The sequence below is a fragment of the Crotalus tigris genome, unplaced genomic scaffold, assembly GCF_016545835.1.
Source record: "Crotalus tigris isolate CLP2741 ecotype Arizona unplaced genomic scaffold, ASM1654583v1 scf7180000023584.419172, whole genome shotgun sequence".
Lineage (NCBI taxonomy): Eukaryota > Metazoa > Chordata > Lepidosauria > Squamata > Viperidae > Crotalus > Crotalus tigris.
Window position 1 is genome coordinate 163,054 of NW_024100059.1, and position 25,698 is coordinate 188,751.

At 40.7% G+C, this 25,698-nt stretch overlaps 1 protein-coding gene across 4 annotated transcripts in view; it reads right to left on the reverse strand.

Annotated features, from left to right (window-relative positions):
* Nucleotides 1-25,698, reverse strand: part of LOC120297126 (cAMP-specific 3',5'-cyclic phosphodiesterase 4B-like) — an 89,374-nt gene that overhangs the window by 25,433 nt on the left and 38,243 nt on the right. For 3 of the 4 annotated variants that reach the window (XM_039319391.1, XM_039319393.1, XM_039319392.1), the window contains exon 6: nt 22,880-22,992. In XM_039319391.1, the coding sequence (XP_039175325.1) occupies nt 22,880-22,992 (113 nt within the window). Of the gene's footprint in view, nt 1-18,098; nt 19,792-22,879; nt 22,993-25,698 lie in introns of those variants that run through there. The other variant, XM_039319394.1, reaches the window with a different exon arrangement.

The following is a 25,698-nucleotide window of genomic DNA, read 5'->3' on the forward strand; positions in this document are numbered from 1 at the left end:
ACTGTATACTTCTTCTTGAATAAGCAATCATGTACAAGAGCAATCTCATGAATGGGGATAAAGTGACACTTAGCTTCAATGTGCATGAGCATGGAGACAGAGTTAAGAGAAGAAGAATGGCTACAAGCTGCTACTGGGTTGTCAAAGTACATTAATAAAACATACATGCTATACTTTGAATCTGTGAGAGTTCAGTGCCTGCTGGAACACTTTGTAACCTGGGAATTCTATTAACATGCAAGGGTTCCTCAACAGAATGCTGCCTAAAAAAAGATTATTTTAAATAGTATGAAGTTCTCAAATAATTTCTATTACAATTTATGGATACTGTATTTATGCCTGCATGTCTTACACCAGTGGTGGCGAACCTATGGCACGTGTGCCAGAGGTGGCACTCGGAACCCTCTCTGTGGGCACATGTGCCATTGCCCCAGCCTTGCCTCCCCCATGACCCCCTCCTCACCAGCAGCCCCCCTGGAGGAGAGTCGCCCCCGAGCGTGGCCCACAGGGAGCAGCACAGCCAAGGACATGGCAGCCAGGCAGCCTAGACAAGACTGCCCTCACGCCCCATCCCGCACAGTTGATACTGTGGGGCACGGGCAGAGGGCGTGTCCGCCATGGCGCTGCTGGGCTGCCTGGGTGATCTGCAGCAGGCCCTGGAAGCGGTGAGTGGCCCTGCGGGCAGGCAGGATGGGGGGGTCGGGGCAGGGCCTGGAATGGGTGTGGGGCCAGTTTTTGGGCACTCAGTCTCTAAAAGGTTCGCCATCACTGTCTTACACATTCAGATTCAGATTTTTCTGCATCTAGAAATGCCGTATGTGCCTGCAGTTGCAAACTGCCTCAGCTCTAAGAATCCGAGATATATATCTCTAGATATATAATTCTTTATTTACCCAATCATGAGAATGTTCACTTTTTTATGAATGTATCTATTCTGCCATATCCGTGAACATAGATATGAGCTGTCTTCTCATGATTTATGCAATTCTCAACACATCTGAAGATGAATTTTCCCAACTTCATGCCTAACAAATAAGCATTCTACAACTCTCATCCCAAATAACCGTAGGGTAGAGAACAATAATCCCAAATGATTCAGGGCAAAGTACAATCAAAACAATAACACCCCAAACAATAACAAAATATAATAAGGTACACCGGAGGCAGTGCAGTAATTGGGGCAATCCATCCAGATGGCCTCCCAAAGCCCCCTAACCCAATAGCTGGTGGGAAACCAGGTCCTCAAGATATTACAAATGACAGATATATAGGGTTGGGGCCATCCAAATTTTGGCGGAAATAGCACTCCATCGGGCATATGCAGTGACAAAGAAGGCACATCTCCTGCCCTCCATAAGATGACATTCCTTAAGAAATAGGACCCAAGGGACTGTCAGATTTTCTTCAGATGGATAGAGATAATTGGCTATCGACTACCCCATAATTTATTTCATTTATATCCCACCTTCATTATTTTTACAAATAATTCAAGGTGGCAAACATATCCAACACACCTTTGTCTTATTTTCCCACAATAACAACCCTGTGAGGCGAGTTGGACTGAGAGAAAGTGACTGACCCAAATTCACCCAGCCAGTTTTCATGCTTAAGTTAGGACTGGAACTCACAGTCTCCTGGATTCTAGCCTGGTGCCTAACCAAATCAGTAGGCTTTGTGCTATGAAGGACTTTGAAGCTAAAAACCAGAATCTTCAATTGCACCTGGAAATCCAATAGTCTAGTCTAGTCTAGTCTAGTCTAGTCTAGTCTAGTCTAGTCCTAGGCCTTCAGCTGGGTTTATAAAACCTTTTCACTTTAGGCCTCCACCGCCGTGTGCAAAAACAAAAAAAAGTTTCAATCAATCAATCAATCAATTTCAACTTCTCACGGGAAAAAAATCTCTCAAAGTTGGAATTGATTGAACTTTTTAGTCCCACCCAGTCTGTCGTTACCACCGCAGCCACGCCCACCCACTGGGCCACGCCCTCCCAAATGGCCACACCCACCCAGCACCCGATGATACATAAGTGGGTTTTGGGTTGCAGTTTGGGCACTCAGTCTCTAAAAGGTTCGCCATCACTGGTATAGTGTATCATATTGTATAGTATCGCACCACACAGTTCACAGAGAAGTGCAACATAGATGTACTGAGGTCTGTATGTAACTATCCTTACTGCTGCATTCCTGACCAGTTGTAGATTCCTAGTGGTCTTCAGGGGGAACCCCATGTAGAGCACTTTGTAGTAATCCAGACATGAAATAATCTGGACTTGAGTGACTGGCAGTAGGGACTCTTGATCACAGAATGGATACAATTGCCATTCAAGGTGAATTTGAACAGTAGCCCACAAAGCCATGGTTGCATCTGCTTTTCAAGGAGGAGTCATAAATCTAGGATGCCTAGATCACACACCAGGTATGTGAATTAAAGGTGGAAAATCTCTGGTGGATTTTGAGGCGTAGTATTTTATGACTTTGGTTAACTAATGGTAATATCCTAATGAGGAGTTTGGATATGTTGCTATACAATAGATTTTTCTCAACTTTTGGGCTATGGTTCCCATCATTTTTTTATACAACACCTATGGCTAAGCTCACTTAGTAATGTGATTGGTTAATCTAAAACATTTGGAAGGCAACATATTAGGAAAACTGTCTATTATTATAAACAACTAGGAAAAACATGTTATTAAAATGCACTATTTTCCTATTTGATCTCAATTACATATACAAAATCATGCCTTTAATTTTTTAAAAAACCTTGAGGTTTATCTAAATGAAATGATACCATAGCTATTTAAAAGAAATTAAACATATATATGTCCCAGTGTTAAACAGAGGTCTCCGTGAGTGTCAATTTCACAACAAACTCATTCCATTAATACCAATATTATTATGAATGTAGCTACATTATTTACCCATGAACACTTCTGCCTATACCCCTTCACCCCTATGCATTTGTTAATCAGCTCATACAATCTTGAGAATCAAACAACATCTTCGTTGCCAAGGTGCAGGGCCTATGAAAAGCAGCAACAGCTAAAAGAAAAGACAAACTCTTTCCTATCCTCTTGTGGTTCTTTTGATTTTTGCAGCCTAGCCTTAAATTAGACAAAGGGGAGCTGAGTTTGCAGTAGCTCTTGACAAATTAAAGGACCAAAATATTTCTGACTCCATGCAAGCACCACCAATCTGTCTGATTAAGAGGGAATGGTAAGAAACCAGTTGGACCAGCAGAGGTAACTTTTCACATGTATTGACAGAATAAACCAAAAGGTATTCAGCTCTTCTTCCTAATCCCCTAATCAATGCTTTTATGACAAGTTTGTTCAAAAACACAGAAGAATCAGTGATTTATTGAACTGAGAAATAACTTTCAATCAATAAGGCAGGATTTATTTTTTTATCTTATGAAGTAACTATTGTAGCTGCGAGCTACCTGGGTGAAAACCATATCTCTTCTTCCTTACAGAGGGAGGTGAAGGCAAACAGCTCAAAAGACCTTTTCATCCTCATAACTCCAATACCTCACTAGGACATGGCTTGTTGTGAATGAATATTATTGAAATAAATATTTATTTGATAAAAAGTTAGAAAAGGAAACGCTAGTAGCAAAAAGTTGGATTTCTTAAAACGTCTGTTTCAACTCTTCATTAATCTTCAACATAGTCTACGTGTGGAATTTCTGCCCATTCATTAATACTATTTACACAATTTTGGCTCCAACCTGACCAAAAGCTGCAAGTGGCTTACAAGACTCTGCTGCTGTCAAAATTAGTCTTTGTTCATAACATTATTACGCATGGCTCTCAGGTAGTTCTTTCCTTCCACACTTGCTCACTTTGCAATTTCTCTGATTCTTTCACATGAAACAGACTTTAGAAAAACTTGGGCTGGATATTAGCTGAGTATTCCTCCTCCTCCTCCTCCTCCTCCTCCTTACTGGTCCAACATTTTGCTTCTCTCTGTGGTTTGCAAGAAATTGCCGTCATTCTCTATCTTTTGAAGGTACTTTTTGTTCATTGCCTTTCCTGTCTGAATCCTTGAGTTTGCCAGGCCCACATCCTCTCCTGTGTTTTCTCTTTTCCCTGCCAAAATTTAGGCAAAATGAAGGCCAATGCTGTTGAACTTTCCATGGGCTCAACTAAATTCTAACATTCTGGCAATGTCTGGACGTAGTTTAACTAAACCATGGGCTTCTCGGCCCAATTTTCTGGGTTCACATGAAATAATACAATAAGCAGATCACAAAGATGCACTGGGTATATATCGTAATGATATTTCTTGTGAAGAAACATGACCCAAAGGTGCTGAATTATTCCATCTCATCCCATTCTCTCCTAGAAGAACTGTGATGGTTTTTTAGTACTCTTCTCCACAGCTCTTCTTATAGAAATGTAGCTGCAAACTTAAAATGGAACACCATTCCCAGGTCAGAGCAGGTTTTTTAAGAAGGCTAACCTTAAGTCTAAACAGCTGAGGATTTTTGATATGAGAACCTCCTAAAGAAATCAGAGAGAAAGGAGGAATTTGAACTTGCTTGGTGTGGGTGGAAATAATAATAAATACAGAGCAGTTTTGGAGTTGAGTGACGTAGAAATACTATAAACAAACAAATAATGTACGGTGACAGATCTTCACCTTCACCAATATGAGTTCTAAGCATGGAAATATCCAAAGATTTGTGTGCATATTTGCTTTTGGGAAACAATATCTAGTAACTCTGCATCAGAACGATTTTTTACCCAATGTTATTCAGGAGTTTGGCATTATTTGGCTCTAAGTGAAACAAATTCCGCTTTCCAAAGTTGTACCAAAAGAGAAAGTATATGGGATAAATGAACAAGCTTGCTTTTACAGTTTGATGCTTGATATTGTTCTCTTTTTAAAAACCTTTTGTCCTTGAGAAAACTCTTGGATGCTGCTCCCTGGCAGGATTGCTGAGGTGAGTCATCAACTAGCCTTGTTAGCTGAAACATGCCTCTCCATCACAGCAGCCAGGCTCAGGAAGAATGAAAGGGAAAAGTTATCTTCTAAGTCTAAGACATGGGAAGGCTTTCATAATGCTCTAACTGCCCTTGATTAAAGGCAAGATGGCTTGATGAAGAATCCTAATTCAAAATCCAGATGTTTTCCATTCTAGGGCTTCTTCCTCTGCCAGGACTTCCATGTGACAATCCTGCTCAGTTTCCAATTTAAACTCATTCTGTCTGTCCTTAAGGAGCATTTGTGAGATCAAAATGTTACCCTGAGCTTCACCAGGAAGAACATAATGGCAATCTAAAAAGATGAACTGATGCATGGATTTGTGGGGTGAGAAAATATTTTTATAACGAAAAGAAACAGGCACAGAGAAAAGCAAAACGGTGCATTTGAAACAGGCCTATGTGGGTCTTAAACAGAAGACCAGACATATTGTTTCGTGAATCTGATTCTATGGGAGTGTTTGAGACAGACTTGTCTTTTGAATATCATCAGTATGATGATGCAACTTGCCTGGCTAGCTTTCCAGAGGCAACAGAAGAAAGGAAGAGGAGGGAGAAAGGCCACTGTCTTAACAATGTACCATTCCCTGGTCAGATTCCAGTTAGAAGCCCTCTCTGACCACATACTTTTGGATGTGCTGGGCTATATAACCATCATCCTGAAACAACATGCCCATTGGCTGAGGATGACAGGAATTGTAATTAAAACAGAAAGAGTTCCAAGTTGGGTAAGACAGAACTAGAATAACAAAATGCCATACATCTAAAGTATATAGGTCTGTATTTTCAAATTTAGGGCATCTGACTAACAACAATCCATGAAACCTAGAGAAGAGTTAGAAGAAATAACTTCATAAAAATCTTGCCTTTAATCAGGCAAACAAAAGATCCATCAGTGAAGAAGCCTGGAAAATCACTTGGGAGACAGAATTTTTTTTGTAGCCAATCTTTAGACTTCATGCATACATATTTAAGTGTTTCAGGTAAGAGAAATTGCTATATCAAGAATTACCCCATCTGTGATTTGTCAGTTCCAATTCCTTTCTTTTATTTGCTATTAAACTATCCATCCCTCTGAAAGCAAAGAAAGCGTTTTGTATTGCAAAGATATTTCTTTGTCTGTGATAGGAATGTGGAGAGCTTCAAATCTAATGCCGAAAGTATGCTAGGGAGCAAGGATGAGCAGGCACACATGGGAAACATTATTTATGACATTTATCTCTTCTAATTGTTCTGCAACTTACCACAATTCCCATGTTTTAGAGCAGGAAGAAAAGCTATGAGAAAGGGACTTGACCTGACCATTCAGGCAGATCAAAGGCTGCATTAGGAGTTGAATTATAAAACAGCTGTACAGCTTCCTTACTCTTTCCATATCAAACATAGTTAATACAATTAAGCTGATTATGCTTCTTCAAGCTCTTATGGGCATCATTCTTTTTGTTGACATGTTAAAGACAGCAATTTTAAAATCATCTTTATATTAGTTTTTGTTTTTATCTACTGCCATTAGGCAAAAGTGTAATACCAAGGTTACATTTCAGCCTCTGCCATCTCTGTGTCAAGAAATGTTTTATGTATTGTTATTAAATCCAGGAAAAGTATAAACTGTGAATACTGGTAAATGTGTAATAATTAAAGCGAGAAAAGATTTCCAAGTGATAATCAATGCAGTTTAAAATAATTGTGTGATTCTGGCTTCTTCCTGAAACATGTAATTGTTCCGTATACTGCAATTAAAGGCCAACTTTATATCATCATTAACTAATGGTGGAATATCAGGTGGTTGTTGAATTAAGAGGCAATCTCACCTCCCCCTCCCACATCCTGTTTCCTCCCTCCACATGTTTTAACTATATCTTGATTGGGATTTCTATTTTTATTCTTTTAAAGACATTGATTTGTTAGGTCTTTTTTTAATGTTTTAATGCTGGAAGCTACCCAGAATCGTTTGTTACAAGATGGGCAAATTCAACAAATAAATAAATAATATCCTGATGCTACCATACTATCTTGGAAGAGATGGGGAATCTGCAGTTCACAGTCAGACTTCCTCAGGAACAATTTGTTGGAAGCAACATGTCACAGTGAGCTCACCCAAAGGAGGACAGAGCCACCTAATCAACTCAGCAGGATGTCTAAGGTTTCATTTGATTCCAGATGGCTTTTGAAATTAGAATGTCACATATTTACCACATATTGCTTTCTCCTGACTTGTTATTTGATGAGGGGGCAAAGGAGAGTTCAGCGCAGCAAGGCCATATCCAATCTCAAATGGTTTTGATTCTCCAACATGAGAGCTAAATTCATGCAAAATCAGAACAATTCTAATTCTAACCCTGACACAAAATACCACTATTTTTATGGGATCTGTAGAATACCTTTCAAAATCAAGTTTCCCAGGTCGAGGTGGCTTGCAGTTTTATTGTTCATATTTATTTGCTGGTTTTTGTGTGAAAACTAGCAAGTCTGAACAATGAAATTATACCATAAAATGCAACAATTGAATTATGCACTACTAAACATACAAAAGCAGCAGCTGCCATAATATTTGTTTCTAAGTAGTATGTATATTTAAAATCAACACAAAAACTGCTTTCAATGCCCCCCTCCCATTTGTTGTAGCATCAAAAAGCCTTCCAAGAAGGGAGAAGAGTGATCATTTATCCAAATTTTACTTTTTTCCAGGCTTCCTGTCTATTCTAGTGCCAATCTCAAAGATAGGGCACTCAGGACAGACTAAGATTCTGTTAGTGTACCATCTAGGCTTCTGAGTTGGCCAGCTAAGAAGGGACCTCATATGGGGTTAAGAATTCCCAGAAACAGTGTTCCAAGGAATTTCAATATTGCTGCTGGGGCTACCCTATTTCATGGCAGCCATGACATGTGGCAGGTTACACAATGGATTTTTCCCCCTATTGCTAAGGGGAAGGATGATTCGAAGTTTTAAATATATTTCCTTGTCATGGTCAGACTATTTCCTGTTGAGGTTTAAACTTATAACAACTATTATCCTCTGAGGAGTGCGGGAACTGTTAGCAGTCTGCCCCAAGAATTCCAACATATTCCACAAGGCTCTGGAGAATTTCCCGATGGTGGGTGCTCTTGTTGAAGTTCAGTCACCCTGTGGAATCTGGGCAGGCAATATAATTGTTTCTAACGGAATATGAGTAAAAGCTATTCCGTTAGAAACAATTATATTGCCTGCCCAGATATTGCCTGACTTATGGCTGTAAGAAGAAGCAATGTTTTCTTCTTCCCAGTTGTGGCTTTTCCCTATTGCTCAGCAAGTGGCTCAAGGCCTTCTGAAATCTTGGCCTGGTGTGCAATCACAGAGAAGCCTCAGCCTTTCACTCTATTGGCTAGACACTTTGAGGATAAAATTGATAATATCTGTCGCTGATTGTGCCAAACCTGGGCACATACTCTGGCTGTAAGTCTTTGTGATTTCAAAAAGCACTCCAAAATAAGAGTTCTGATTTCCTAATCTTCTGAAGCAATTACCACGGATGTCTGTACTGTACGTTTCTTTAAATGGCACGATTGTAACCATTGTGCTATTTGTGTAATCCCTAAGAAAAAAATAATAAAGTAACACCTACTCAGAAAACTGCAGGAAACAAGAAGAGTTGTACTGGTTCTCTGTTTTTATGAAAGGGTAATGGGAGGATACTACAGGAACCGTTTTATTGTTTTATTGAATGCATAGTTTGACTAATCACAAGGTAAATAAATTCTAGTATTTCCTAATGCTCTCAAATATGAAACAAAGCTGTTGGAATTCTTTCCTCTAGCAAATAAACAAAATTCAATGTACAAAGAAAATATGAATGCCATGAGAATTCTAGCTTAAGGCTTTTCCATGATATGCTATTTTTCAATGTGTAGAAATGGTTTTGTATGGGTCCATTCCATTATGTGTAGCCCATTAAGTACATTAGTGTCACTCCTATACTGTAGGAAATAATTTAGCCTATTATTAGGTTTGTGTTCAGGAAAGAGTGACTGCTACAGATATCACGGGAATTGTGTGAGTGGATTTCCACTACAACTGTATCTTTTTGTGCTCAAGTCGGAATTATCATTGGGCAATAGGAAAGCTTATTCTAGGGTCACATAGTTCTCTTGCTCCAATTTCTGTTTTCTTGGAGTCAGCACCTACTTGAGGCTTCTTACTATCACCAGTGACTAGTTCATGATTTATATCATCTCAGCTGGGGCCCAATTCCATACTGTGCCTACAGTTCAATCTTTTTTCATCTGTCCCAAACCTCTTCCTTTTTTTTTCCAGCTTCCCCCCCACTCGCCCGACAAGTTAACTGCCTCTTCTTTCATGCTTGTTTTCCATAATCCACTTCCTCAAAAGCTGAATGAAGTGAAACTGTAATGGGGGGAGACAGCAGCCAGGAAAAGGGGAATATAATCGAAGTGGCAACCTCATCACCTCCGGCAGCCAATCAGCTGTGCCTCATAGCTATCTCCATAGCAACAAGAATCTCCTTAGCAACTGCCTTAATCTTCAGAGCAAAGGATAGGGTCTGGGAAACCCTCCATGACAGGATCATGTCTCTTGGACGTAACACATTGCATCCAAAGACCAACATGTATGTATTCTTACTGATCTTTGGGGAAATTGTTTGCTCATAGCCCAAAATTCCACAGACTGACAATGCCAAATGTAGTCACAATCAGAATCTGAGATAAATGTGCATATTCTTCTTTTGCCTTCACTATAGTTAGCTATTTCTATTAGACTGGATCAACTCTGGTGCTCTCCCATGTCTATTACCTCCCCCTTTCATATTTTTCAATGCAGAGTATTGTAAGGCAAGAAGACTGAATGATCTCACTTTTTCCTTCCTCCTCCTCATTTCCATCACTCCCCTTTCTAAGTGAGTAAGATTTCACACAAAGAACTCTGATAAAGCTCAGTCTAAAGCAACTGATTCCCGCTGTAGAGCTCCATGTCTTGTGTGTGCACACACACAGACACATTATACTTATCCATATTAGCTGAGCCTTCAACTTCGTAATGGTAACAGGAAGCTAAAGATTATGGTTTAAAACTTCATACTCAACAAAAACAAATATTTCTAGCTAACTGGCCAGATAATTGATCCAAGCTGCCCAAACTAGTCTCCTTTGAATATTTTGACCAAGAGCAGTACAACATTTCCAAGTTGCTGTCAACGGCTACCCTGGCTGGGAATTCTGAGACTTGTAGTTTCACGATAACAGAGAAACTTCAGGCCGGGGAAGACTGCTCTTGAGAATGCAGCTATCTAGGTATACAAGACAGAATATTTTCTTCTGAATGGTCCATTCATAAAGAGCAACTTGGCTTATACAAACCATTTAAACTCACAGAACTACTGAAAGAAAACTGAAGCAACCAATGCCAATCTGGCTTCAATCTTGGTAGAAAAACAAGAACAGCAATTTCATTAAAAAGAAACTAAAAGAAAGAACACAGATTAAAAAAATAAATAGGAAAAGGTCATGAAATAATTGGGAAAGTCAACTGAAATTAGTAAAGCCATGTAGCATTTGATCCAAAGATCTCCAGAAGTAAGTTTGTGACAGAAGGGCCAAAAGACAGTACACATTTTACTGCATAAACATTAATAAAATGAACAGGAAAAAACACAATAGTATTTTTTGTTAAGATTCTGTTTTATGTCAATGAAGTTTGCAGAAATAAACCATTTTTGCACTTTTCTTAATGGTCTGAGAAAGTAACCCTTGCACTGAATTGGGAGTTACTACGCAAATCCTGGAATTTACTGGAGAAATCTTATAAATAATAGCGACATATTTTAAAATCCATGGAAATATTTGTGGGCCAATTGGGATGAAAAGCAAATGTAAAATTTAGGGTTTTTTAAAAAAAGGAAAAGAGGACAACAAATGGAATCATACTCCTGCAAACGTCAATGCTGAATGGAAAAACAGTATGTTCAGAAACATTTAGGAAAAAAACAGTCTTAGCAGCCACTAAGATTTTTAAAGCAACAAATCCCAAATTAACCTAGTCTTTCTTCTTTGGAAAAACAACTGATTTTTTTAGGCAAGAAGCATAAGATTACTGGACGTGTTTTTTTAATTTATGCATATCATCAAATAGCCTTGGAAATAGGTTAACAACTGAAAATGGTCTCAGAACCCAGAAAGTTAGGCACAAAGCAGCAAAATGAGATTATTTTAAGATGATCACAGATTTTTGCATGGAGGAAGCAGGGAATCTGGCTACAGGACAACACTTCTGAAAACATTTTAAGAGCAAAATGGGTAAGAAATGGAATGTGAAACAGTGAGGGCAAAATTATTTATTAATCGGAGCAAGTGGTAAAATAGTAAAGATTACTATAAGAATCATTCACGTTTTCTCACACACAGGAAGAATGTTTCTTTTGTTTGAGAACTGAATATGCTTGCAACTTTAGTCTGAAGTGATATAGCCCGAGATAAGTGTTATGATCTGTCTCTGCTACTAAAAGAATGAACTGGGCCAAAAGAGAGACTGTCAATGCCATTTATTTTAATGATTTAGGACGCATTAAAACTGCTATTTTCAAATCTTAAGACCAATAGCTCAACAAAATACTGGGAAGGATTCAAAGGCAAATCCTATCCTACTCTATATCTCCACCATCACCCCTTTGAAAAAAAACAAAAATAAAGGGCTTATAGGAATAAAGAAGTTATGGACATTTAGGAAAGATTAAAAAAGGAATTGCAAAACTGCAGATAATTGTTTCTCAATGTCAGGAAAAAAAAAGATAAGCAATATTGGTTGTAATTTATGGGACTTATAATTGGGCACACCCAACAATAAACTGGGAAAAGTTTTATTAGAGAAATAAATCTTCAACTGATGCATACATTCAATTTGATATTTTACTGCAAACATTGTAAACATTTCGCTGTCTTTTTAGGGACTCCAATCACACAGGACAGTGATGGAGAACCTTTTAGGGACCGAGTGCCCAAAAACTGCCCCCGCTCCCCGCTTCATCTCCCTGCTCTGCCCCCGCTCTGCCTCCCATCCCCTGCCCCACCTGCCCACAGGACCACTTACCGCCTCCAGGACCCGCCGCAGATCACCCAGGCAGCCCAGCAGCACTATGGTGGCCACGCTCTCTGCCCGTGTCCTGCAGCATCAACTGCACGATGAAGTGTGAGGGCAGAGTCTTGTCTACACTGCCTGGCTGTCATGTCCTTGGCTGCGCTGCTCCATGTGGGCCATGCTCAAGGGCAACTCTCCTTCAGGGGGGCTGCTGGAGAGGAGGGGGTCATGGGGGGAGGCAAGGCTGGGGCAACGACACGTGTGCCCACAGAGAGGGCTCCGAGTGCCACCTCTGGCACCCGTGCCATAGGTTCGCCACCACTGACATAGGACTATAAGAAAAGAATACCTAAACAAGCAGGTTTTAGCAATGAGCCCTTCTGTGAGAGAGATGGGCAGTTAATAAGTTTGATATATAAATTTGCAAAAAATCCCTTTTTTATTCACCTTATGGAAGTTCCACTTGGTCTCAAAATGATGACTGGACACTAACTGCCATGTGACTATCTAAGGAAAATAAATACATCTTCTTTATTAGAATAATAAATAAAAGGATCCAGAATCAGGAGTAGCCTAGTCATGAAAGGCCAAAATTCATCAGGGATACTTTCTGTTCAAAAATTGCAGTATAACCTTTTTAATTTTGGAAGAGATAGTACAGGTAGTCCTCGATTTACGACCGCAGTTGAGCCCAAAATTTATGTTGCTAATTGAAATATTTGTTAAGTGAGTTTTGCTGCATTTTATGATCTTTCTTGTCACAGTTGTTAAATGAATCCCTGCAGTTGTTAAGTTAATAACATACTTGTTAAGTGAATCTGGCTTCCCCATTGACTTTGCTAATCAGAAGGTTGCAAAAGAGGATCACACGATCCCCAGGATGCTGCAACTGTCATAAATATGAATCAGTTGCCCAGCATCTGAATTTTGATCACGTGACCACAGGGATGCTGTAGTGGTTGTAAGTGTGAAAAACAGTCATAAGTCACTTTTTTCAGTGCCGTTGTAACTTTGGTTGCTAAACAAACTGTTGTAAATTGAGAACTACCTGTACTTTACCTCCCTCCAACATATGAGTTTACTAAATGAAACACAGGCAGACGTCTTGTGATCTGGACATATGGCTAAGTGGAAACTGGAGGGCAGTGCAATCTGAGACACAAACCTTTGCTGGATGCTGCACAAGCAAATTATGCCAACATTTTCTTTGGAAAACCCAGTTTAGGAGAAAAACTCATTGCGCTGAGCGTACACAGGGAAGAGGGAGACTTTAAGAGCTACCAACTAAATCATGACCTAGAGATATTATAGAAGAATGGGAAGTAGACCTGGAAAGTAGGTCTCATAAAAGGAATTTGAAAATAGAAATTATTCATCACTGAATATTCTCTTTGAACCCTGGGAAAAGAATTTGGAGGGTAAAGTCAAATGGCCCCAGGAAACTGAGGGCAGGCTGGATAATAAAAGCACCTTACTCTATATCTTTTCTCATCCCACAACCCTTGGGGATGGAAAGAGATTTGACTGATTATATGGGTAAAGAAATATAGGGCTCACTTTGGGGAAGATATGAGGAAGCCATCAAGGAAAGACTTGGACAAGAGATTATACAGCCCAGAGATAAAAAGAAACATGAAAAAGACACTTAAAAAATCTGCCATGTTTTTGCTTGGTATGGATGGGCCAGTCTTTCAAGATATCTTACTATAATAAAGTAGCATTCCTGGAATTTCTACAGCATGTTTCTTGACTTAGCCTACTTTGAAGGGTTGACAATGTGTCATCAATTCAATTTCAACTCTTAGCAGCCACCCATCTCTGCTATAACCAAATCTATTAATTATGTTGAACTATCCTTCTTTGTCCCTTATTCCCAGTATTACGGACATCTCAAGGAGCTGGGCTTGGCATATGACAATACAATCAATATTCTTCTTTGGCCAAGTGTGATTGGACACACAAGGAATTTGTCTTCGATGCATAAGCTGTATCCAGTGTATATTGTATCTTAAATGTGATAATTCGAGTCACTTTCTTCAAGTGAGATTGATTGTTCTATAATCCAATTTTTAATTTCTTGGCTATCTGTAGTAGCCTCAGAAATCTTCCTCAAAGCACCAATACTCACTTTATCCTGCTTTTTCAAAGTCCAATTTTAACTTCCATGGAGTGTCATAGGAAAAACTACTTCCCTTGCCTGCATGATTCTGATTTTCATTAGTATAAACATGTCATTGCATCTGAATATATTTTTTCCAGGTGTCCATCTACCATGTAGCTAGACAAAAGAAAGTGAGAAAATTTTACTGTAAACAATAACGTGGGATAGTGTGCTAGCCTTTTCCTTTAGAGAAGTCATTCAGATGGTATCAATTGTTGTGAAGGGATTTCTTTTCATTACCAAAAGATAAGAAAACAAAGAAAAAGAAAAGATCTAGTAGATAAGAAAGAGCTGGATTACAAGAAACAAAATATGAGTCTCAAATTACTGTTGAGCCTGAATTATTATTTAACTGTCTGGATTGTTGAAACCCTTGTTACTGAGATATTGTATCTTAGCTGAGAAGGGATAGGTTGAATCCCTGGTCAGTCTTGAAATACACAGAGTGATCTAAAATCAATTTCTCTCATTCTAATCTAACCAACCTACTAGGATTGTTAGGAAGGTAACTGTCATGCATATTGCCTTGATATGATACTGAAAGAGAGACCTAACAATAACGCCTTTTATACAGTATGATGTTCCTATCATATTTTATACAGTGAGATGTTTATATAGTGGCAAAAATATTCCATTGGCTAAATTCTCCATTATGTTACAACTCTCAAATCAAATGTTGAAGAGAGAACATGCTGAAATTCAGTCAAGGTGCAGTTAGTAAACTAAAAATTAACCTTGGGGACTAAGGTTGAACCAGTTTGGGATGAGCTTGAATTTTCTCTGAAACAGTAGATCCTCATTACTCTTTGGATTCACAGGAGGTGTGAGTGATAAGAAGCCCTCTATACTATTATGTGTAGTGCCCCACTGCCTGTCTCCTTGGGCCAGTCCAATTAGCAATATGTATTTGCATCTCAGTTAGCACCTCAACCCTTGACTAATATAATGTCCAGAAACTGAAGCTAGTACAAACTATGGCAATTAAACTATACACTGAAATAGAGGACAGGGATTGTATGCTAATAGATTTATACTGTTGTCAATTGCTTACTGGATGCAATTTAAGATGTTGGAATTGATCTTTAAAGTTCAAACATCACCTTCTCATTATAATCCACAATTCTTAATATCTGTAGGAGACTCTTTTGAATGTATCCCTGTTATCAAAGGCCCATCTCTGTGGTACACAAAGGAGGGCTTTCTCCTGCACTGTTCCAAGGTTCTTCAACACATTCTTTCAAAAGTTGCATTTGGCCCTGTTCTCTCAGTAGTTAGAAAATCTATAAAGATGTATCTTTTTAAACTCTAAGTTTAAAACAACTTGAATAGCAATTTGGTGCCTTAATTTTAATTTAGCTGAACACCACAGCCACATCCTTCAATCCTTCCATATGGCAAGAAAGAGATTTGTTTCAAGTGTTGGGTTTCACAATGTGTAACTGGCATGAGATGCCACAAATGGGCTTGCAGGCAGAATCCAAGGGAAGATTTTTCTGTCAAGTCCTATTGAAAATTCTCCGCAGCTTGAACGCAAGAATGCTGGACTGGAAAAGAATAATGTATAGGAACTTCCTGCTGATCCGCAATGATCAATATTTTGATAGCTATTCAGAGGAATAATGCCCTGCTAAGACTAATAATTTTAATAATAATTGCGGGCTGACAATTATGTATGTTGTAATTCCAGCACATGTAAAGGACCCCGGAAGACAAAAAGCTGATTTTAAGTTCAACAGCAAAGGGGCACAAAGCCTTGCAGAGATGCTGAGTGATGTTGGGTAAAGAGGAAGGAAAATGGGTTAATGACTAAAGTGTATGTTGTTATCACAGGCTGCACCTACCCATGAGTCACTGGATGCACAGATCCTGCTCTGAATCATGCATGTGTCTTTTTTGTTAATGTTTTGCAGTTAAAAGGAAATCCCTTTTGAAATCTTTTATCTCTGCATTGGAATTTGAATGGGGAAAGCAGAAATACCAGAACACCAGAAAACTTCTGAGATTTTCAGTTCTACTTTAACACAGCTGCTACCACCTCCAGAACAGCTCTGCTTGATAGCCTGAGGAAATGCCACCATGGTCAGATTTGCTCAATGTCTGACTACTCTATAAGATATGGTATTTAAAAATATTTTTTAAAACCTGAGAAATTAAGGGAAAATGAAATCCTTCAGCCAGGCTACAAATCACAGAATGAAAAACAATATATTTATTCACAGTATTTTAGTATTGGACCTGGCACTCAATCTGAGAAAATTAGGGTTATTATGGGATGTTTTGGGGGAAGGGGAGTGCCCTGAATCCCTAAGGATTGGGATCCTGGGAGAGACAGTCTTGGGGGTGGCAGTCATTGACAAGGTGCCTAAGGAAGAAAATTTTTGATGCTCAATTGCTCTGCACGGGTAACATGAGCGACAGTTTCACCAAAGCTTTCCTATGCTGTCTCTTTCTTCAACTTCTTCCATTTTGAGACAGACTGACAAAAATAGAGGAAAATAGGAAAAATAGGAAAACAGAAATATATAAGGCCAACTCAAAGCCTAGACTGAAGGACTGCCTTTAAACCCCAGTTTATCCAACTCTATGGACTAGACAAATATCAACTTCCGGTCTCCAATGGTCAGATCAGGAATTTACTACAGAGAGTGTTTTTCTGCTATTAACATAGAAAAACAATGTCCGTGAACGGACACCTACACACAGTTTAAAGAAATGGAGCTCAATAAACATTTCTACCCCACCACGCCCAATATTACACACCCACAAATTTCTGGCATACTGCCCTCTCCTGCAGACACACTGTTCTAGCTGAGCTCTGTACACAGACAACATAGCACATGAATATGTACAGTTCCACTGTTAACCTTTTAACATCACATAGCCTGCTGAAGCACACACATGTGCAGGCACTGGCAGCCATGCACCCCTTATCCAAGACGAAAACACCACATTGAGACTGACCTCTACAAGATCACAGTAGCGTTTCATTCCTAAAGCTCTCTAGCTTATACAGAGAAGCATATGCTCTCCAAGCCAATACAAAGTGTAAGCATCTATTCTAAAGTATCAGGCCCCACTCTCTTTTTAAAATTCACACATGGAACAAATGAATCAAGCCCAGGAAATAGAGGGCAAACTCAGAAACTCTTTCTGACCTCTACAATCCCATCTGACAGTCAACAATGAAAATCTTCACTATTTCAGGCTAGGTAAAGTCTGCAAAGGCTGCATCAATCACAATAAACTATCACCAAAGTCCCTGAAAGGCAGCCTCAAGCCAAGTATGTCCACAAAGATAACAACACATCCCAAACATGCACTGTTTGGCATGTTTCCCACAAGCTCAGAGAAAACAGTACTACAACCCATGTTTCAGAGGTAACCTATGCTAGTCCAAGCAGTACTCAAATATAGTGATCGTATTTGACAGAGGGCACCCTATATGAGGGTCCTCCTCTGTTGCTTGCAAATCACGGAGTACTGGAGACAGAGGGCTGCCTGTCTGTTTAGCCACAGGACAGGGCACATAGCAGTCTGACATTGTAGGCTGCCAGGAAGGACACAGGTCTCCTCTAGACTCTCCTGACTGACACAGCGCCCCACAAACTGTTGCAAGCAGGACCCTGAACTGATTGTGCCCATGTCTGATCTTATCAGGATGCATGCTTATAGAGAGATGCTTGCAGCACTAGACATGTCCCGTGTCCTCTTAGTAAGATTAAGTATGCAGCTGATATAAGGCTCCCTCTTGGTTCCCCTTGATCTATCTCCCCGAGCCAGTGAAATCAGATCAAAGGCTAGCTATCCAAAAGCTCATGCATACTCCCTTCCCAACGGTGTCTATCCACAGAAACAAAGCAGACAAAACCCAGATATATCCAGATTACCTGGTCCCACCAGCCGACCAGCCATGGTTTTGCACAGGTCTCACAGAAAAAATCCACTAAGGGCATCTTCTATTCTTGGCCAGTGAGCAGCAAGCACTCTCTGGGTTGCCCACCAAGGTGGTATTTCTCCTCCTGGACGAGTGGCTGATTGGTGGTGTCCCCTTTCCTTGGTGTTGGCAGGAGAAGCAGGGGTTAATTCCTCAAAGCTGTTCTTTCCACATGCAGGTTTGGGCCTTGCATGGCTCTTGCTGGCCAACCTGCCTTGCACGGGAATTCTCACATCTCCGTTGCGCCTCCTCTGGTCCTCCCCACCAAGGGGCCGTGGCTAAAGAAGATATGCCAGATAGGCCCACACCTGAAAGCCTCACGTCTCTGGCTATGTTGCCGACAAGGAGGCAAATACCCAGAGTGCAAAGCTATCAGCAACCACAAACTGTCTGGACAATGTGCCTCCCTCTCCTTCTCCTCCGGTCACATCTTCAGAAGAAACAATCCAGCGGCAGTTCAGAAAGACAGAAGAAAAAATAAAGACGACAGCAGGCAGTCACTGCATGGAAGAACGGTTTCACCCAGGTGGAGCAAGAGGGAGATTCCCAGCCATTTCTGGGTACCACATGGCATGCATCCAGCTAGCAAGGCAGGCGCTGCATTGCTAAAAGGCAGGTCCCCATCATCTCTTTGGTGTGCATTTGAGGGCAGCGGTCACCACGGAGACGGTAACTCCTAGTATGGCCTCAGCTGCAGCTTTGTTCCCTGGCTTGGCATGCATGTGTGTGTGTCTGTCTGTCTGTCTGCCTCTCTCTCTCTCTCTCTGTGTCTGCTTGTGTATATGTGTGTGTGAGAGAGAGTGTGAATGCACACTTCTCTCACTGCAGCAATGGGTGGATGGGATATGATGTCAGGTGGTGATGAGGGAGAGCGGGATAGAGAGAGAAGAAAGGGTGTGGAAATGAGGGAGGGAAGGGGAGGGGCAGGAGAGAGGAGGTGGTTAAAGGCACACAGAAGCAAGAGCTAGCCAAAGGAGGAGGAGGCGAACAAATGAATATAGCACAGCAGGGGGAAGTGAGAAGAGCCAGGGGGAGGGCCGCTCTGCAAGGATCTAAATTAGCCAGATTTTAAAACTCAGGACCTCCAGAGGTCAGAACAGTTGTAGGGCTCTAGCCTCCTCCCCGCAACCCCCCCCAGACAGTGACTTAGGTTCCCCATCTTCTTGCCCCAAGGAGGAAATGGATGGACATCAGACATAGATTTAATGTTCTGGGAGGCTGCCTTAGCCAGGCATTCCTTATTGCCAGGACTGGGAATGGAAGCAAGGTGATGAACAGACCGGAAGGCAAGAGGCCATGTCTCTCCCACCCCCAACTCTGCAACCAAAGTGGGAATGGCATGGATCTGAGCAAAAGGCAAGGGTTTCTTGCAGGGCACTGATGCCTCTGCTTATCTATTCTGACCAAGAGCCACCAGATCAACAATTAGCAGTATTATTTCCAGGTTTGGCATGGAAAGACATAACTCTAGTGATCTCAAGCTGGAGCAATGAAGACAAGATCATAGGAAGAAGCTAAGAATCTCTGTCCAAACTATGAAAGTGAGGAAGTCACAGAAGTGAGGATTGTAGCCTAATAAGTACGCACATATTATATTTACCTAAGCATTGTGCTGTCAGCATTTAGTTATATTCTTCCTGTATATCTATGCCGTGAATACCAGCTGGTCTGACCAGCTATTGATTTGGAATTTGTTTCTCAGAAGTATACATTGCTAACTTTTTTTTAACCAAGAAGAAACTGCCACAACATGGAAAGAGTATTATATGCTGCCCTTTCTTTGAAAACAACTGGTGCTACTCAATAAAACAAGAGTCGAAAGAATTTCGCACCCAGTGAAGCCAGTGTCTGATCTAGATGGTTACATCTGGTGTGCAGTAGATGCATTTCAGTATCCTGCATACAAATACTTACTGCCCTATTACACATGTACCACAAGGACCCCTCTAGCGGCTAGCCCATCAAAGAACCACATGGCTAATAGGAAGTAGCTTTTACATTTAAACAATGCTGACAGCAAAGGAACCACCTGCCATCAACTGCTTTTCTGCCTCCTGACGTCAGTTCCATGATTGCAACATGGCAACCTGAACTTCAGAGACCACAGAGGTAGGACATGACGCCCTTCAACAGGATATGCTGCTTTCTCATTGTGCAGATTCAGATTGTGGCGCAGCTCCTTCCATCTTCCCAATGCCTACCTTATTTGGATTTTACACAACAAATCTGTAACTTGATTGCAATCTCCCATTGAGCAAAAGTGGGCAAAGGGCACTCCTTACACCAGGAACATCACAAGAGAACAAAATCCTAAAATTTTATTCAGATTCTTCTTGCATCCCAACCTGCTTCCTCTATTGCTTTGGCTGGCCTAGCCACCTATCTTTTTTTCACTTGCTTAGTATAAAGCAATTTCTACTTATTTAATATGCTTATTTTATATCAACATAAATATGCCAACAGGAATAAAATGCTGGTTCTCTCAAACACAGGCATGAATCTGTGTAGGGAGGCAGGAAATTAAACTTATTTTATCTTATAGGTTTTTATAAGAGCCGTAGAGGTGCAGTGGTTAAAATGCAAAGTTGAAGGCTAACTTTGCCCACTGACCGGCTCAAGGTTGACTCAGCCTTCCATCCTTCTGAGGTCGATAAAATGAGGACCCAGATTGTTGGGGGCAATATGCTGACTCTGTAAACTGCTCAGAGAATGCTGTAAAGCACTGTGCTGTGGTATATAAGTCTAAGTGTTATTGCTATTGCTATTTTTATCTAACTTCTTAATAACAGACATTGCAAATTTACAAAAAAGATACCAGAAAATAATGTTCTGATTGAACAGCCATGTGTTAATAATGTGGGTGATAATTGAAAAGTAAACATCTTGTTTTGCACTGCCTGTTTGATACCTTTTTGATATTGGACATCAAGTAGGGAGGCAGTGTTGGAAACAGCAACAGCATTTTGGGAAGGTATTTTTTTCAAAAAAAAAAAAAAAAACTGTATGAAAGCTGTGTAGAAACTTTCCAAAGATTCATGAGCCTTATTCCTAGCATGAGATCCTTCAGGTGCACTGGGAATTGCAAATTCCCAGATTCCCAAAAAGCATGAATAAGAAGTCTGGAGTTTCAATCTCAATATACTGGGAAAGATCCAAGCTGGAAAAGGGGGAAGCAGATATTTTAAAAAAATAATGCCCCAGCAAAGAAACCATTTAATGGCAGATGTAGAGGATACAGAGAAAATCCCAAAGAAGCTATGTAGCAACCATTACAAAAATATCAGCTTAGCTCAGAAACACAGGAGCAGGTGAGAAAGAAACACAAGAATGGCCTGTCTTAATTCTGTTTAGTATAAGAGGAAGGAAAAGACAAACTCTGTCAGACTTTTAAGAATATATTATTATAGCTTGATATAACAGTGTTCTATTATTTCTTGTGATGTCCGTTTCCTGACCTACTCTACCCTGAAGGGCTGGCAGCAGAGTGGGATATTTAATGCCAAGTTATATTAATTTATCATTTATAGAGAAAAGCTAACATCCTACTGCATTTGTTAGGTCTGTCTGACTTGCTGGCAGGCATCCCTGTTGCCTGGATGGAGTGCCAATACAGTAAGAGTTCACTTAAATCTGTTTAAACTAGGCTAGTAACAAGTTAAAGGCAGCAAACACCTTCTGGGATAACTTATTTAACTTCAAGATTAAACTAAATCCAAAATAAACATGGTCTTCTAGTTCTTTTTTTTTCCCCAGAAGAAAAATTGCTTCAGAGTAAGTGACAACATACTCCACAACAGGGTTAGTAACGTCTTTTACACATTAGGACTATGAATCTTCTCCAGGTAAAGGGTGCCGTCCTTGGACCTTGAACAATTTACTAATGACCAAAAAAAGAATGCTGACAGGACAAAATATAACTTTATTTAATTCACTTTCATTAAAAAATGAATTAATGTGCAATATCATTAAAATTTTACATTTCTGTGGCCACTGTTCATCCACTTTAAACCATCTTACAAGTCCTCAGAGAGACATCTGGAGAGATTTTCTTGAAAAATTGTGTTAATTTCCAGCAGATGAACCAACAGTGCTTATTAACTTTACTTAAGAGTATGAATTTTTATCCACAAACTCCATTTTCAGTTGATAAAGAACAAATCACTATACTTCTGTAACTCCTGAATTCAAGACAATCAGATCCTATAAATGTTTTTGGAAACAACAGTGAGGGGACAAAAGTGCTATTACACTTTCAGACAAATATCTTTTGTATTTCCCTATCTTCCTGATGGTCAGGCTGTGAGCATGTCTCAGCTTACATAGCTAAAATAAACCATTCAAGCACAACATCAACAAGTTTAGGGAAATTTTAAGAGTGTAAGCAAATGTTTGGAGTGGAAACCGACCCTCCAAGATGTGACTACATAAACTTAGCTGCCGTGGATGCTGACCGATTACTGGAGAACAGGCATAAAAGAAAGTCAAAGGGGCTGAAACATTTCAAAGGATGATATGGGTCAGCAGGCATTCCATGTTGCAATATTTTGGCTTTGTAACACAAATACGATGCACGCTATATATAATTTATGCCATAATATATAGAATAAAATTATCATAGAGAAGACAAATATTGGCTGTATACATTTCAAAGTTGACGGATGTTAGGGTGGAGCTAATAACAGGCAAAATATTGACCTGGACACCATGGTGCATCTGCTGAGCACTCTTCCTTACCTTGTTAGATGCCATCTCACTGACAGAGCGATAGGTCTGAATGGTCTCTAATTGGTCAAGACACCAATCTAGCTCCTCCAAGGTCTCTCTGGCTAGTTGTTGGTATGTCTCTTCTGCAGATGAAGTGGAAAAAGAAATCAAAGTTTAGGTTCAAGTGATCTTTCAGGCATTTCTAAAAGTAGTGAATGTCCCCCTCTATAATCTTCCACTCAGTCTCCCAGCTAAAAGCATATGAAGATCAATATTCATTGAGATGATTCAAGCTAACCAGACAATCATGCCCAGAAGATCAATTTTAGAATCGAAGGAAGGAAGACAATGGTCTCAAAGCCATCCAAGCAAGCCTGTGATCAACCAATTATCTAAGGTAACTCACCAAGGCCTGATAGGTTTTCTATTTTCGCAACTTTCTTTAGGTTGCAAAAGCACATAGGGAAAAGTGAGTGACAATTGAAATACATGTCAGTATACAAACACTGCAATCAGTCACAGGTGGTGCATGTCTAGTTTAAGAACAATACATCTGGAACTGGAATTGAACTTCTGCACTCAGGACTTTAGGATTGGCTCAAAACAATTTGCTTCCTGAGACAAAGCAGCAAATGGCACATCATGCTGTCTTTAATCAAGATGCAAGTTATTTTGGCACTTCCGATTCCACAAGCACATCTTCCCAGCCATAAACTAGAGCAGTGATGGCAAACCTTTTAAAGACCGAGTGCCCAAACTGCAACCCAAAACCCACTTATTTATCGCCAGGTGCCAGGTGGTCATGGCCCACTGGGTGGTTATGGCAGATTGGGTGGATGTGGCCAAGGTGAGCGTGATCACCTCAGTGTTGCTTGTGGGGAGGGACACCTGTGGGGGTGGGCAGGGTTGGGGCGATCCAGGGTGGTCTCTGCCAGGTGGGGCGGTAGGCAGGAGGCTCGTCCTGCAGAGTGAGGCGAGGCAGGACGGGGATGCCATTGCCATGGGGCAAGGCAAAGGCCGGGGCAGCTGCTACCTGACACCATTGGCCCCCGCACACAGAGGCCAGCGAGTGCATGGGGGCTGATGGTGTCTGTCAGCAGCCACAGCTTGCCGGCCCCTCGACTGGCGCACTCTGGGGCTCTGCAGCCCATCGCCAGCAGTTCAAAGAAGTCACCTCTAAGATGGATGGCCGGCTGACAGCTGAGGAGGCGATGCAGTGGGCCTTGCCCAAGAAAAGGAGAGCATGCGAGGCCAGGAGGGATGGGACGGGGGGAAGGGAAACCAGCCGTGCCGGGATGTATCCGGCCACGTGGGACCTTGGCGAGTTAGCAGGCGGCTGGTTGAAGAGGGACAATTCCATCTCCGGGGCATGGCGCGCGTGCCCACAGAGAGGGCTCTGAGTGCTGCCTCTGGCATGCATGCCATAGGTTCACCACCACTGAACTAGAGTCATGGCACTAGTATCAGCTGACTTAAGACAGCCACTTCTCTAATAGTAGAACTGATCCTGCAAGGCTTATATTTTCCCATAGTATCTTCCTTATTTACTAAAATGTACAAAACTAGCTAAGATTTAGTTGCAAGGATGATTATCAATCTGTTTAAAACTATTCATTAGTTGCACTTTGCCAACTTTTTAAAGCAACATTTTCTTATCACAGTTCCCTCAAAATGGAGTCTGGCAAAGCTGTGTTTCAACCAGACAACGCTTCATCTTGGGGATAGCCTTGTTACATTCTGCTACCTGCTTATAGCAAGTGAAATGTGCTTTACAGAAGAAATATGCTGAAATCCATATATATGACCTGTTTCATTGGCAGCAACTAGAATTCTCCTGGCAAATAGGAGAAGCAGAACTGAATTCTATTGTACCAAGAACAGAACAATAATTAAGAGGTGTGACATAGTTTGACAACTTTTCCTTATTTGCCTCTAAAACTATCCCTCCCAATACACATGGCTCATCTTCTGTAGATAGAGTAGATTATTCTGGGGCAGTTTATTCTCTATAAGAGAAAGGCAAGGAGGAGGAGGAGGAGATGATGAAGAAGAAGAGACGACGATGATGATACCCAGAGGGAACTGAAATCTCTTCCTGCTTCTGTCTCATTATATTTCTAGACCCGTGGTGGCGAACCTATGGCACAGGTGCCAGAGGTGGCACTCAGAGCCCTCTCTGTGGGCATATACGCCATCGCCCCAGTCCTAGGCCTTCAGCTGGGTTTTATAAAACCTTTTCGCTTTAGGCCTCCACTGCTGTGTGCAAAAAAAAAAAAAGTTCAATCAATCAATCAATTTCAACTTCTTGCGGGAAAAAAAAAGATCTCGCAAAGTTAGAATTGATTGATTGAACTTTTTAGTCCTACCCAGTCTGCCCTTACCACCACAACCACGCCCACCCAATGGGCCACACCCACCCAGCACCCGACGATGCATAAGTGGGTTTGGGGTTGCAGTTTGGGCACTCAGTCTCTAAAAGGTTCGCCATCACTGCTCTAGACCGTTGAAAATCCACACAGAAGCTTCCCTACAGTTTTAATTGTCAACTGCAAGTATTCTCTATGGCCTATTCAATAATCCTGATGAAAGCTTCCATTTACATACAAATTAAAAACAAAATGAATCTCAGAAGCGCATTAGTTGCCACAATCAATAAATTGGCATATTCTAGCACAGCACAGTATTATCAACCTATCAGTTTCTGATCCATTCAAAGTAGCCCCTTTCAACTATCATACAGGCATCAAACATGGTCAGAGCTCAGATCACAACTTATTTGCATCTATTAACAATTCATATGCCTGCATATAGATATAAGCAGACACACATATCTTGCCACAATTCCAGCA